This window comes from Corapipo altera, unplaced genomic scaffold (assembly GCF_003945725.1).
Source record: "Corapipo altera isolate COAL_440 unplaced genomic scaffold, ASM394572v1 73, whole genome shotgun sequence".
Taxonomy (NCBI): Eukaryota; Metazoa; Chordata; class Aves; order Passeriformes; family Pipridae; genus Corapipo; species Corapipo altera.
In genome coordinates, this window is record NW_020884957.1 from 90952 (window position 1) to 106647 (window position 15696).

The 15696-nt window shown below is 36.3% G+C and overlaps 1 protein-coding gene across 9 annotated transcripts in view; it reads right to left on the bottom strand.

Moving 5' to 3' along the window:
• The window catches only part of DNAH5 (dynein axonemal heavy chain 5), a 114710-nt gene that overhangs the window by 80397 nt on the left and 18617 nt on the right, over nucleotides 1–15696 (bottom strand). For 8 of the 9 annotated variants that reach the window (XM_027663771.1, XM_027663768.1, XM_027663769.1 and 5 more), the window contains 10 exons: nucleotides 13497–13604; nucleotides 12710–12795; nucleotides 10527–10848; nucleotides 7747–7953; nucleotides 5900–6071; nucleotides 4520–4665; nucleotides 2272–2434; nucleotides 1512–1754; nucleotides 463–653; nucleotides 282–381 (listed from right to left, as the gene is read on the bottom strand). In XM_027663771.1, coding sequence (XP_027519572.1) covers nucleotides 282–381; nucleotides 463–653; nucleotides 1512–1754; nucleotides 2272–2434; nucleotides 4520–4665; nucleotides 5900–6071; nucleotides 7747–7953; nucleotides 10527–10848; nucleotides 12710–12795; nucleotides 13497–13604 — 1738 coding nt within the window. Of the gene's footprint in view, nucleotides 1–281; nucleotides 382–462; nucleotides 654–1511; nucleotides 1755–2271; nucleotides 2435–4519; nucleotides 4666–5899; nucleotides 6072–7746; nucleotides 7954–10526; nucleotides 10849–12709; nucleotides 12796–13496; nucleotides 13605–15295; nucleotides 15399–15696 lie in introns of those variants that run through there. The other variant, XM_027663773.1, reaches the window with a different exon arrangement.

A 15696-nucleotide genomic window follows, 5' to 3' on the forward strand; every position in this document is an offset into this window, starting at 1 on the left:
TTCTATGCTGCCCACGTTGGCACCCTAACACCCTTTCACCTGCCGCAGGTAGAACCCAAAGCAGTACAACTCTTCAAGAAGCACAAAAAAATCCCTTTACTCAAAGCTACACAAGGACAAGTGGCAAACCTGGTTTCTAATCACGAAGAGATATCTTCTCTGAGGCAGTTTAAAATCAATGAAGATTTTGATGTATTTTGTAATTACTATCCTTCAACACATTCTCTATAAATCACATTTACCTAACATTCAAATTTAATAATGCCAGAGTTTATCATTACCATGGATGGGTTTTTTTCCAGTCTCTTTCATTCCATCATCAGAATCACTGTCTCTGCTCTCACACCGCAACACAGCAACTCTTCTCTCTAACATTTTCTTCTGAGGAAGAAATAATATTTATTTTCTATTTGCAGCAGTTTTGAAACATTAGTTTTAAGTAAGGTTGTTAAAGACACAAACCTTGGATCTTCTCTCCTTACTCCACTGCCCAACTCCTTTCATTACTTTCACAATACTATTTACAGCTTTATTTAGCATCTGCTGTACCTCATCCAAAGAGGGTGTCATGATGATATTAGGGATAGATAAGTTAATATTAGTCCTAATCATAGGACGAGTACCTTTTTTCTGCTTAGAAGCACTGTGATTTTCTAAATGCAAGATAAAAACAGAAGAAAAAAAAACAAAACAAAAAAGGTTGTTCATATTTTTTTTCAAGACATCAAAATAGACATTGTATTGATATAAAATAACATATATATATATATATATATCCTAGTGTTGAGTGTAATTTCTTAAGGGAAAAAAGATTCCTCAGTAACTTATAAGATGTATTGCTAAACTCTACAGCAGCACAAAAAAACCAAGTGCCAATCTATTTATCTCCATGAAGCTCCTCTTCAACTTGTTCTGTGCAGCTAAACTCTGTTTAGCAGACAATTTTGTTATCTGGCTTGTAATCCCAGTTAGAATATTACATTGGGCACAAAACCTCCTCAGAACCTCATAATACTGTATGTCTTATATGCTATAGAAACCAAACACAACTGCCTTTATTTTTGTTTCTTAAAGGAATGTAACAATAAAACACTTCAAAAGTGTTCCATCACTGTGTATAGAAATATCAGAAGGTAATTAATAAGAGAAAGAGAACACACCTCCTTCTCTATTGTTTTTTTATACAGTTTTATGTAAAGCCAAGATCAAACACTTATCAACAAGTCCAGCTCCAAATAAAATATCCAGCTTCTGAACAGTACAGTTAGTGCTAAGAGCATTGACTAAGAACAGTACAGTCAGAGCATTGTAATGACATGTTCCTACTGCCACAGGAAAAAAAAAATTTTTTGGGAAATATACAATGATAGCAATTTAACAAAAAAGCTTAACCAAACTCCCTTTGTTTTCCCCTCTTTTACACTCGTGACTCTTTTTATACAACTATGACATATTAAATTTACATATTTCTTTTTATAGCCTAGAAAAGCAATGTACTGCAATATGGACACCTAGGAAGTTGATCATGGAAGATGCATGGATGCGCTTGCGTAGGGTCTCCAGAGTGTTTCGAATTACTTTCAAAAGGGCATCAATATTACGATTATTAAAGTAAGAAAGCAGTTCATTGGCTTCTTCCTCTAACTTTTCTAAATCCATTCTCTTCCTCTTGGCTGTAGGAGACAGGTCAGCCCATATCTCACTGGAATTTTGGGAGAAATTCAAGCTTTTTGATCTTCTTTCCTCTTCTGTTGCTAAAACATCATAAATCCAGTTAGTTAAATTGACTTAATGGACTTGAAAACACAATATAGCGACACCTCCACAGGGGTCCAAAATTATTTTTAAGAAGTGCAGAATGATGCATTTGTAATCTGTACCTGAATGTAACAGTCCTTTTACTTCTATCCACCTTCTCTACTCAGTAGAAACTGGCATGACTCACTAAAATTCAGACACTATTTCTTATACTCTCTCTCTAGGAAGTGCAGCAATTAACCAAGGCCTGTAAATAGCTGCTCCTATGGCATTAACATTTCAACATGCAAGTTAGATTAATAATATTAACCTATTTTGCAGATAATAAATGATTGTTAAGTGATGCGTTTCCCCGGCAAATTCAAAGAAAAGTCTTTAGACATTAGATACTCTTCAGTACTTCAGTCAGCTAAGCTACAATATCCCCCTTCACATACTGTCATCATGAAAAAGAAACACAAGCACCCATCTTCAATACAATCTTCTTACCCGTATTTTTGAGGTTTTTCTTACCTGTATTTTTGAGGTTTTTTTCACCACTAGGTACAACTGACCTCTCATCTTCTTTACTGATCTGTACCTCGGTGTCAAGTAACATGTCAATCAGATCATTAGCAGCAGCTTCCACCAGCGAGCTTTTTAAATGTAAAGACTGAGAACCTTTTACACAGAGCTCCTGTTATCAAAGCAAAACAAAGATATGCTCTTATCTTCACAGTTCTCATGGCAATTTCACAGCCTTTATTAACACAAATGTCAAGGTCTAGGATTTGTGAAAAACCGGATCAATATACAACATTATTTTTAAATTGATTTGTTCCAAACTATTTAGTGTTGGATTCTGTGTTGTGCCAAACAAAACATCATAAATGTCTTTCAAAATTGCTTGGGTTTTTTTCCTAAATCACACCTTTCATCCATGGTTAATATCATGAATCAATGTTTATAAAGCCTAGTTCCACTGAAAGGCTCCCAAGAGTTTCTTAATTTTCTTAACTTTCCAGTGTAGACATGGAAGATTTAACATTTCTTTTAATCGTTGCTATTTTACATTAATTGGCTGTGCCATAATGAGTATTAGCCAATCACAGCTCCCATTTACATCTAGATAGGAGATAAAACCTACAAAACCTGTATTTAATATTAGAAAAAAACAAAAAAATTACTAACTAGAGAGAGAGAAGGAATCAAAGAATGAGATTTAATAAAATTCAGAAATCTATTGAAGTATTGTGCATCTTTTTTATTTAATACTTATGGTAAAAATTGATCAAGTATGCTTCAGCTAACTATAATTTTTAACTATAATGGCCATTTAATTTATTTCTTCTTTGTTATCTTATATTTCTTTCAGCTTAATCAAACCTGGCTACCTTTGTTTAATTAAAAATCACTAATTGTAAAAATTGAGCCATTTACAAGTTTCAGTCATTTCCAAATTTTATCGCACAATCTTTGACCTTCTTATTATGATTCTGTCTAGTCAAGAGAGAAAGCAGATCTGATTTGCAATATCACAGCAATCACTAAACAAAGTAGTCTGGAATTTTTCCACTGGATAACTATTTTTGTTGCAGTAATTTCTTTAGAAATTTAAAGACACAACTTAGGTGACAGAACTTATTTCTAGTTCCTTCTAATTAAAAACTACAATAAGCTTAAAAATGTTGTTACTGTTTTCATTGTACCTGTACCTGGGGTTCGTATACCACTTACTCTGCTAACTCAAATCAGTTGGCTGTTGTGGTGGTGTAATTGCCATGTAGCAGTTCAAGTTTTCAAGCCATCACAGAGTGCAAAGAAGCTTTTGTGCTCACTGTCACATGTTTTTACTCTAGTGAATATACATTTTAGTACCTGCCCAATCAGAAGCAGCAGGATCAACACAAACAACCATGGATTACGAGGTTTACAACCAACCATTCATTCCATATAATATTATCTAAAATTTTACTTTGTATTTAACAACAAGGTGAACTGTTACAGGGGCCAAAAGAGAAAAGACTAAATTGTTAAATATGCTAAGAAAAGCAAAACTTTCATTTGTAGTATTTAGTGCTACAAGAGACCAGGGATGAGGTTTACCTACATGACTTTCTAAAATATTTTTCAAAACAAAGTTTATTTCAGGAGAAAACACATTAGACATTATACCCTGAAATGCCAGAATATCACACTATTGCCTCATGAAATAATTCTGACATTCAATTTTATTATGACCTTAGTCAACTTTCTAATTAACAATTTACATGCTTACAGCTAATTTTCCTCAACATAAAAGTATTTTGATGGGGTGCAGGAACAGGCTCTTCACAGAACACCTTCACCCAGGTACTTCTGCATATATTTTACACACACCATTACCAACTCGGGATAGCTTGAGATTAACAAAGATACTCAGGACACAATCATTTCCATAGTATGCACTCTCTTCAGGCATCAGTGCCTTATTTAAAGGTACTAACAAGGAACAATGAAAAAAAAGATTCTGTCACAGAGGTAAAACATTCTAATGATATCAAAGCATAAAAGAAACATCATACAGTAGTTGGCTTGACATTAAGAAGTTCAGAAAAGAACATCTCAGCTCAGACCTCTTTGCATTTGGTACTTTTGTTCCTTTTTAAGGTCCCAGCCAAGCAAGCAGGGATTTCTATGCATATCCCATGCACACTTCATTAATTCTGCATTCAACATTTTTTATCTCATATCATAATTCAAAGTCATTAAACTCTTCTCTATGAAAGTTTTTTCTAATGACCTTAGTCTTTTGGAGAAATTCCTCACAGCTCAGTGGTTCCTCTTCTGGCAACTTACAGAGTGGCACTCTATTCATTTCTTGAAGGACAGCATCAATACGAAATTCAACCAAGTCATTCACTCGATCAAGCAATAACTCCAGCCCAGCTTTTGAAGCAAACAGAAGATTCAAGGCAAGCTTAAAAGTTTGAAAAAATAGTCTTTCTAGAGTCCTGTTTAAATTTTTACTTCAATAAACTACCATACTCAATTCTATACAAATTCTACACCTTAACCAGTTTACTTCAAACATCTATACTTTTATGGTGAGCTTCACTACAGAAATCATAATTGTCTTTTTGCATAACATATGCTTACCTAGTATATGCTATCTATATGCTAAAGATAATTATAATAGTATATAAATGTAATATATTATATCATTATATATTATTTAATATACTTGTAATTATTTTATTATACAAATATATATGAATAATTTTAAAGTATATGTATTTCAAATACAAATACATTTAATTGAGGGCTAAGAATATTTCATCTTGTCCTATAGCTTGAACTAGTTATCACTTGGAGAACCTACTAGCAACAGAAACTTTTGGGAAGCAAAATCTCTATGCTTCAAACAAACATTAGAAGCCAAATAATAGTTAACAAAAACCAATCACTAGAATTTTCACAGTTTAATAGCAATATGCTCTCAATGCTGAAATTGAAATAGCAGAAAGGTCCCTGTTCCAGACTCAAACTACTTGTATTATTCAAAATTAAATTGAGCATAATGTCAGGTTAGCATCCAAAATGCATTTTAATTTGCCATTTCAACTAAAGAAAATTCCTGCTCTAACTGCTTATGTAATTTCAAAAAACAAAACCTGTTTGATCTAGTAATTAAGCTGAAACAAAAGGAATCTGGTATCTTAAGCAACAATACACATCTCAGTGCAAACCTGTGATAAATCTTTCGAAAAGACTACAAGTTTACCTGTTTCCTAAAGCTGCTGTCCAAGTGTGCATTAGTTTTAAAGATAAAAACATCTTTTTAAAGATGTTAAAAAACCAAAAGATTAATATGAAATGCTGTTGAGCAACGACAGTGCCAACTGAGTTGAGGTATTATTCCGTGAGAAATTGTTTTGTACATTATAGAAACAAAAAGGCAAGACTAGAAAAAGCCTGAAACCCAGGAGCTCTTTTAAAAAGTAGCTATAATTCCTTGAATTCAGAATGCAAAGGACCTTTTGCACACTACTTTATGCTTTGTATAATCCTAAGAGCCATCCCACCCATGTTGGTAAAAATTTGACAAACATGTGAGACAAGAAGAAGATGGTGTTATAAAATAGAGGTTTGCTGCACTACAGGAGAGGTTAAAATGACCTACCTAGCTTGTAAAAAACTGTATTAATGTATTTCTCAATATTCAAGGATGTCCAGGTCAGTAACATTAGACCTGGTTGGATAGCATCATCTACATTTGCTAATCGAGGAACCATCAGTTGTTCAATAGGGTGTTGTATTTTCAGTTTAATTCTTTTGTATTCTGCCAGCATCACCTGAAATAAACAGATAATAAAAACATTAGTTAATATACACTGTTTGGAATCTTTTCACATACACATATTTGTGAGAACTTAAACTAAGACAGTTCATCAGGATGTACATTACTGAAATTCTTAGGAAACGATAATTAGTTGTTTAGGAAAGGTTTTCATAATTTTTTGGCAGAAGTTTACTCTTTGTTGCTCTTTATATTAGTGCAAGTATTACTTCACATAAAAATTAGTCTTTGTAGATTGATTGCACTGGCTTTGGTTGAGATGGAGTCAATATCTTTCACAGTGGCTCACATGATGCCATGTTTTACATTTGTTACCAAAACAGTGCTGATAACACACTGATGTTTCGGCTATTGCTGAACGGTGCTTGGACAGCATTGAGGCCTTTTCTGCTTCTCACACTACCCTGTTGGTGACTGGGGACACACCAGAAGTTGGAAAGGAACACAGTCAGGACAGCTGACCCCAACTGACTTAAGGGATATCTCATACTTACGGCATCATGCTTAAAAATAAAAGCTGGGGAAAGAAGGAGGGAGTGGGACATTCAGAGCTATGGTGTTTGCTTTTCCAAGTAGCTGTGATATCGCCTTGTTTCCCGGAGATGGTTAAACACCAGTCTGCCAACGGGAATTAGTAAATTAATTCCTTATTTTGCTTTCCTTGTGCATGCAGCTTTTGCCTTCCCTATTAAACTGTCTTTATCTCAATTTACACGTTTTCTCTTTTAACCTTCAAATTGTCTCCCCCATCCCACTGAGGGGAGTAACAGAGCACCTGTGTGATGCTTGGCTGCCTATTGGGCTTAAATCATGAGATAGAAAAAGGTTGCAAATTTCAGTCTCTAAGCAGGTGTTACAGAAAAGAAAAAGCCCAATTAAAAAAGTACACCTAAGTGAATTTTCAGCAGTTCTAATAAGACCAGCCTTACCAGAACTTCAATATAACATTCACTTTCTAATGCATCTTTAACCCGCTGATCTGGTTTCACATGTTTTGCAATAACTTTTTGACTTAATATGATTTTTTTTTCATTTCATAATCAAGTAATCCTTTAAAATAATAGTTTTCTGGACACCTATCTTTGAATTTCCATCTAGAGTCATCAAGAACCTTCTGTTCATAAGCAGACAAAATGATCCAAAGGATTTAAAACACGAGAGAAAGGGAAGTTTTGGCTTCTCTTTTTTAAACTATTTCACAGACATCTGTGAAAAATACTGGTGCCAGAACAAAGCTGCTCCTTGCTGGATGTTTTAAACTTTTATTGTTTACCTTTACTGTTCCTTCCTCCCAGCTATCCTCTCAAAACAAAGTCTGTCCAGTGTTGACTTCACTATTGGATGAGAGATAAATTGCTTATCATTTAGAAAGCAGGTAACAGCATGAGGCATCTTGTAAGCCCCCTTTCCTCCCCATCCTCATCTCTCTCCCAAACTCTGCAGAGCTTCCCTAAATACATGCATCTGAGAAGTGACTTCACAGAGAGCATGAAGGCCAGAAATTCTTTTTTAAAGTCCCTCAGGACAGTCACACAAATGAAAAAATAGATTTGTCAATGTTTTCTTATTGCATAATAGCTGAGATCTTCATTTTTCCTCCTCCATATGTATAGAACCTAGACATCTTAGTGTATGCTACACATACATAAAAATAACTAAAATAAACCCACGTGCAAATTGTTGACAATCTTCTTATACCAGTCTCTCTGATGTTGAATAATACTTGCAAATGGTGGTATCTCAAGGCACATGTGAGCCATGCAATCTGTTTCTCTGATTAAAGTTAATATTTGAGGGTCAAAATTCACAAATAATTCTCCTGTTTCTGGAGCTTTTACCAAGAGAGTTGCCTGAAGTCCTCTTTTAATTAATTCAATCTGCAGGAAACAAAGTCATCATTCATGATCAGACAAGTCACTATAACAAAATACTTTGGTCTGGACATAAATATCACTTTGGTAGATAATAAAATCCAGTATGGTTGACAATAGGGATTGATATGGTATGAATCCACAACAAAAACTTATTAACACAATCTATATGTACCCAAATGCTTAACAACATAACTGATCTTCATCTGACAGATATTTTTTCATTTGTTCTTGGATATCATAAGCTGCATTCCACAGTCCAAAACCAAATCAGAGCTACAAACTTTCTTTCTTCAACTATCTTAAATCTGAACTCTCATCTCCTTAGAACTTATTACACATTCTACAGTGAGGCTGCACTCAACCTTCTAAATGAACTGAAGTGTTCTTGGATAACTTCTTCATATATCTTTCGAATAAAATTATCCCCATTTCTCCTTTCGTTTGTTTTCCATTACCTAACAGATAAACCACACTCCAATTTTAATGGCACTCCTAATTATATCCAACCTCTAAGCAAATCTTTTAAAAGATAAAAATTAATGTTTATTATAGTTTGGGGATTTTAATCCTTAAAAGGAAAGTCTAATCATGCAATTGGTTTAACTGCCTTATTTAAATGTTAGAATACCATTTGTTCTCTATGTGAGAAGGGAGAGCATTCATAAGACCATGACACATGAAAAATTTAGCTGATAGCGGGAAGAAGTCCTGCCTTAGGCAAGGAAATCTTTCCTACACTAAAAACTCTGCTGCTATTCCTATCTTCCTACTATCCTTTTGGCTACGTAATTTTATTGTTCTTTATTCACGCCTCAAATTTCATGTATCACATTACATTGAAATGGAGCTTGGTTTTAGGCAATAGTTTCAAAACCCATTGATATCTTTCAGTGTACTTTCTTTTTTTTATGGAACACAGAAAATTCGCACTGCCTTTTAAAAATTCACACTGCCTTTCAATGTCTAAACTACAGTTGACTACACTGCTTATTTCAGCAGTATTATGTATTATCAAGACATTTTACACAGCATTTTTCAAGAAATCATGTAACCATGTTTTGTCAGTGAAGTTTTCACGCTCTACCCACTAGTCTCAGAAAAAAAAGCACAACTCCCTTAGACAGAAGCTCAATTTTTTCTGCAAAGTTCAAGAGAAAATCTTGCTGCACTCTTTTTTGGACTTCAGACTCATTATTTCCACTATCAGTTCTTCCTCTCCTGTTTATGCATTTTTTCCTCAGGTAATTTACATCATTAAGGTACCAGAAATTGGTAATGGAAATAAAGGGTACATTGAAGGTATGAATCTTACACTGCTGAAGAATTATAGTAACTTTCACACTAGGTATTGTATTATTTTAATACGTCCAAGTTGAACATCATTTGCTATAGCACAAAAATAACGGCCTTAAATCTTATGCTATTTAAAAAACAATAACAACAACAAAAACCTGGATAAACAAGGTAATCCAGTAACAAACAGACAAAAGGAGGGGAAAATGTTTGGAAATATCAGAAAGTGCCACTTCACTTAACTATGTACACTGTATGGAAGAATAAAAAATAGGAGGTGCTACCGCCCTATTTCTGTTCCATTTGTGTTCCCTACAGGACACTTCTCCCCCTCTCGTTTTCCTTTTGTTCAGGAGTAGAGCAGGAGCTCCACCTTGTGTTCTGTGACACTCACGTCCACACCCGTCTGCACTCTCGTTTCCTCGAGAGGCAAGACTACTGATCAATAGTCACGTTTTCCTGCCGTACCTGGTAGACAAGTGAATTGATGTTAAAGTGGATATACTTTTCATATATTTCCACATGTGTACGTTTCAAAATTTGAAATTGGGATCCCACTTTTTTTCCCACCTAATGAGTATATTGTTGCAACAGGCTTAGCAAATTTATATGGCTGTCAAGCATGATTTGATTCTGCTATTAGAAAAAACAGACAGTTACTTTTAGCACAGATAATGATTGAATCACTGATTACTCAGACCTCATAAAGAAAGGTACCAGTTCAGGTGCCTTGGATGTTATAGTCACTTTGCAAAAGATGAAAGGCAAATGTGCTTGACAGCTCCATCAAGGCACAGAATGTGTCAGAACACTCTTCGCCCCACACACGATGATCTTGTATCAGAGTCAGAAGAACATGGCAGAGACGGAGAGGCAGCTAAGCCTACCACTGAATGTTCGTTAGACATTTCCATAATAAATATTTTACTTTCTAACTTCTTAGTTATAATGAAGGTCTTTCAGTTGTTCCTAAATTCAGCTACAAGTGCTACAGGCCCTATTTCTTAATAGGAACACTTTCTTATAAAGTACCTTTTCTTATTCCATCTGTCACTTAAGAGTCATCCTAAGGCTAAAGTTTAGCACATCTGACTACTGCTATTAACCAGACATTCCTTCACACTGCTGTAACCCAACATTTCACTAAGGCCTGAAATGATGGGAATCCAATCTGGTCTGTAAAGTAGGATGTTATTACTGTACCAACAAAAAAATCCACCACCTTTTGGGGTTTGGGGGATTTTTTTTTTTTTTAACATCCTAATCAAAATCAACTCTCTTACCTGCTGAAGCCATTCCCTGTGGTAAATCACTTCAAATTTCATAAGAACTTTTGCTACTTTGTTGTAGTTGCGGATTATGCGCTTGCCGTCTGGTGTTTGCAGAACTGTTGGGCGCCTTTGGAAAGTCTCCATGGGCTCTTGGATCCTATGGAATAGATGGCGTGCCCACAAGATCTTACCAGCTATTGGAGGCAGATTACGGGCCAGTGGAGGGTCCTGCTTGTGCCTGCTGTAGATCTTACAGACTGTTTCGATGTCATGGCCGTAGTTTTGAAATGTTTTCTGATACTTTTCATCAATGCCAAGATTTGGAATTTGTAATCTGCTCAGAAAAATAACAATCATGAAAAAAATTCTTTCAACCCTTCTGAAATCTTCTAATGCATGGCTGGAAAATATAGTCATAGAATCATAGAATAGATTGGGTTGGAAAAGACCTCCAAGATCATCAAGTCCAACCCCTGATCCAACTCCAATTACTATATCATGGCACTAAGGGCCACGTCCAATCTCTTTTTAAAAACCTCCAGGGATGGTGAATCCACCACCTCTCTGGGTAGGTCGTTCCAATGCCTGATAACCCTCTCTGTAAAGAATTTCTTCCTAACATCTAACCTAAACCTCCCCTGGCAGAGCTTGAGCCCATGTCCCCTTGTCCTATTGTTGGTTGCCTGGGAGAAGAGACCAACCCCCACCTGGCTATAACCTCCCTTCAGGTAGTTGAAGAGAGTGATGAGGTCGCCTCTAAGCCTTCTCTTCTCCAGACTGAACAACCCCAGCTCTCTCAGCCTCTCCTCATAGGACTTATGCTCCAGTCCCTTCACCAGCCTCGTTGCTCTTCTTTGGACCCGCTCCAGCACCTCAATATCCTTCCTGAACTGAGGGGCCCAGAGCTGAACACAATACTCCAGGTGTGGCCTCACCAATGCAGAGTACAGGGGAAGGATCACTTCCCTGCTCCTGCTGGCCACACTGTTCTTGATGCAGGCCAGGATGCCATTGGCCTTCTTGGCCACCTGGGCACACTGCTGGCTCATGTTCGGCCTCCTGTCGATCAGCACCCCCAGGTCCCTTTCCGCCTGGCTGCTCTCCAGCCACTCTGTGCCCAGCCTATAGCGCTGCAGGGGGTTGTTGTGGCCAAAGTGCAGGACCCGGCACTTGGCCTTGTTGAACTTCATTCCATTGGAGTCAGCCCATCTCTCCAGTCTATCCAGATCCCTCTGCAGAGCCCTCCTGCCTTCCGGCAGGTCAACACTCCCTCCCAATTTGGTGTCATCAGCAAATTTGCTGATGATGGACTCAATCCCCTCATCTAAATCATCGATAAAGATGTTAAAAAGGACTGGGCCCAGCACTGACCCCTGGGGAACACCACTGGTGACCGGTCGCCAATTGGATGCAGCTCCGTTCACCAGCACTCTCTGGGCCCGGCCCTTGAGCCAGTTCCTGACCCAGCACAGAGTGCCCCTGTCCAAGTCGTTGTTCCAGATTCCCCTGCATGCTCCTTTATAACTACTTTATAACTCTATAACTACTTTAGCAGCAGTTTTCAGCTTGAACAAATGCTGGTACAACCTGATTCCAAACAACCAAGATTTACACCAGATGATAAAAGTTTCCAAGTAAGCCTACACATTTTCTGTTTTGTCACTGTTTTCAAACACTGGGCTGAAATTATGTGCAGCAAACTGTAACCAATTCACCACTAGCAGTCTATTCCATTAAACACATCATAATAAAAGAACTGACAGAATAAAGAGCAAGGTTGCTTTTCAACAATGTTAATTTATCAAGACAAATTTCACTGTTTCCTAACAGAAGCATTTTCCTCTCTCCTAGCAGGACTGTGGTAACAAATTAATGTCATTGTTCAAGCACAAAGCTAAGGCAAATATGCTAACAGACACAAAGTATTCCTGTACTGATGCTAATTTTGAAAGATGAACTTCAAAGTCCACTTACAGTTCTAATTTTCTGATACAAAAAAATATGGCTGTTATTCATGCAAACTACTGAAAAGGTAACCTTCAACAGAGCTGAAGAGTTGAGTGACAAGAGGTTGAGTTGGTTTTGTTCATATTTAAGGAGATGCCTCCTGCTCCGCTCCCCTCACTTTCCACCATCCTCAATGTCTCATTTTCATTGCCTGGCAGAGTTTTAGCAATCTAGACAGGACATAGTACCTTTCAAATTTCTGCAACATACTCAGTGCCCTTTGAGTGTTCAAAATATTTTCCAAGGTGATGTCCATGAAAATCCTTAATTGATCCTGAAGAAGAGCAAATAATTCTACATCAGAGAAGTCCATAAGGCACAAACATCAAATATGCCAGGCATTATTTGACAGGATTTATTATGCAATATATTAGAAGCTAATTTTTTTATGTGAAACTATTCTCAATAAGTATTAATTTTCCCTTTCTTTCTTCCCACAATAATTAGACAAAACACAGTCAGTTTTTGAGGCATTTTCTTTCCTTGTTCCCTCTGTAGCTGTGCAACAAATAAAAGCTTTTGTACCCAATGTTTCACCATGCTGAGAGGCCTCAAAGAATGCTTGCTTACCTCTCTGGCAGCCAAAGCAAGACACCCATTTAATTTATATTTTTTCTACAGATACCCTTTCCTTCCACCAGCTTGTGATTTCAAAATTATGGGAAAGTTAATTATCTGACTTATTTGTAATATGTTCCCATTCACTCAGTGAAATCACCCATTTTCATGTTACTCTTGCTAGCATACACTAATGAAAAATCCTTTCGTTGGAGGCCCTCAATGGCCTATTCCATGAAACTAGTCTGAAAGACAATAAAAGGAAGCTTTAAAGTGGAAATACATTAGAATAATTTTTCAATTCCAAAATATAAACTTTGAGATTTGCATAATTTGTTTGGTGGTAACTCACAGATATTTTGGTTTTCATAAGGATTTATCAGTAAATTAAATTTGTATTTGAATCATAAAACCTACATGAAGATCATTTATCTCTCTGCAAAACTCTTCATAGTCTTGGTCAAAATCAGTCTTCCGTTGATCCAAAAAATTGTAATGCTTATTCTTCATGTTGTCAACAATGCTCTAAACAGTTTCACAGAAAAAGAAAATTATTATAAATTTTTTTCTTATCAAAGAGACTTACCACACCAAAATATTTAGCACAGCTGGATGTGCACACTCATATTTTACCTTTGCTATTTGCTGTCAGTATTTGCTGAACAATATAAGCAAACCACTTGAATGATATATTTGCAGGAAACAAGTTGGTGTAATGGTTATATGAATTTCATTCTATTATTTACTTCTGTTTGAAGTCAATTAGAAACAACAGAAAATTCAGACTCTAACTTTTCATCAAAGACATTTGTTACCTATTAAAACATTCTCTCATGCAGATGTTGATTTCTATTTAAAAGTTAACAAAGTTCAACACAGAAAAATATTTTCACATTATTATTTTCCATGTCATTAAAACAACTGATTTCATAGATAAACAGACTATTCAAAAGTCACAGTAAGATGCAGCACATCTCCAGCCCAGAACTTAGTATTCCTGGCTTCTCTTACACAGCTGCTGTCCACTCAAATGAAAGTACCTCTTAATCAGCATCTCCCTTGAGCTGTACACACAGTCAAAGGATTTCTAATGATTAACTACTGTTCAGCATCCTAGTAGTTCACCACAGTACAACCACAAAGCTCAGCATATTCTCAGCAAAGCAGACTTTCACCATTTTATCATAAGTCAACTGAACTTAAGTTTTACTGCATTGCTGTAAATAAAAAGTCCATATTTTCCTCTAACAACAACCAAATCCTAGATATGGATAAGAACTGCAAAATAAGAACTTCCTAAAAATTTTCAGGTCACATAACTATAGTTATGGTCTGCGTCAAATACTTTAGTACCTCAATTTTGTCACTGTTAAAAAAAAAGTATGATCACTTTTCTGCCCTTTATACATACTATCCAGAACATTCTATGTAACATTTTTTACCTAAACATATATAATTTCCCTTTATCCTCCTCCCCAAAAGAAACTGACTTCAGAGTAGCTGGGTTTCACACAAAGTTTTTACTTCAGGTTTGGGTGCTGCCATGGATAATGAGGTGTATCTGTACAGAGTTTGCAGACTGCAGCACAACCTGGGCTAATGGTCACAGGCAGCTTTTCAAATACAAATGCCTCAAATAAATGAGATTCCTGTGTTCCAGCCTATCAAAATAGTACCTTCATTGCATGATCTGGAAATTCTCAGCTACCTGAGTTGCTGAGAAGCATGGCGGCACAGCTTTAGAGAGCAGCTCTTGGAAGCAAAATTCAGACCAGTCCACACCTGTCCTGCCCACATGGAAAACTCTTGGACCAAGTTATGCTTTCAGCTGTGCCCTGGTTAACTCTCAGAAGACTACAGAAGAGAACAAAGCAGAAAACTGGCTACTGTGAAGGATGTATTCAATGAATCAAAACCTGAGAACTACAAGAGGGAGTAAATCGAATTAGGAAGGGTCATGGAATGCTCAGATTTTACCGTGTAGTTATTTAACTAAAGCAAAGTGATTGATTCATGGACATAACAAAAAGGCAAAGGACAGGGTAAAGCAAACTAGAATGCCACATTTGCCTGTACTGCCACTGCATCACATGTGATCTCTAAAAGCAATCTACAACGTCCACACATTGAATACTTCTGATTTATTCTAATATTTAAAGGTGCCACAATTATGATGCTGCACTGAAAAAGATACACAATAAAGTAAGCTAACTCACGTTCAGTAAAAGCAGGGAAGACTCTACTTGTTAGAAAAGAAAGTCATGTCAGAAAGAAGGAAGAAAAGAACATGATTTAGCACATCTATATTCTTAGAAGAGCTCCTTGATGTTCAAGTCTCGCTTCTATAAAAAAAAAGGATCAGAAAACTGCATAGTAATGCTAACAAGAAAAGAGATTTTACTGTTACAAAAGAAAAAAGCCTAAACTTGAAGAGTTTTCCAGTGTAAATCAGGTAAGTCCTTTCTCTTTCTCCCACACACTAAAAATAGTCATTTGTGAATTAAAACATTCTTCCCTCATAAAACACAAAGTTGATGACTGTACTCTAGATCTAGACCTAGAATACAGGTTTTAAGTAAACTTAATAATCTCTTTTGCTGGAATTGAGCTCACTATT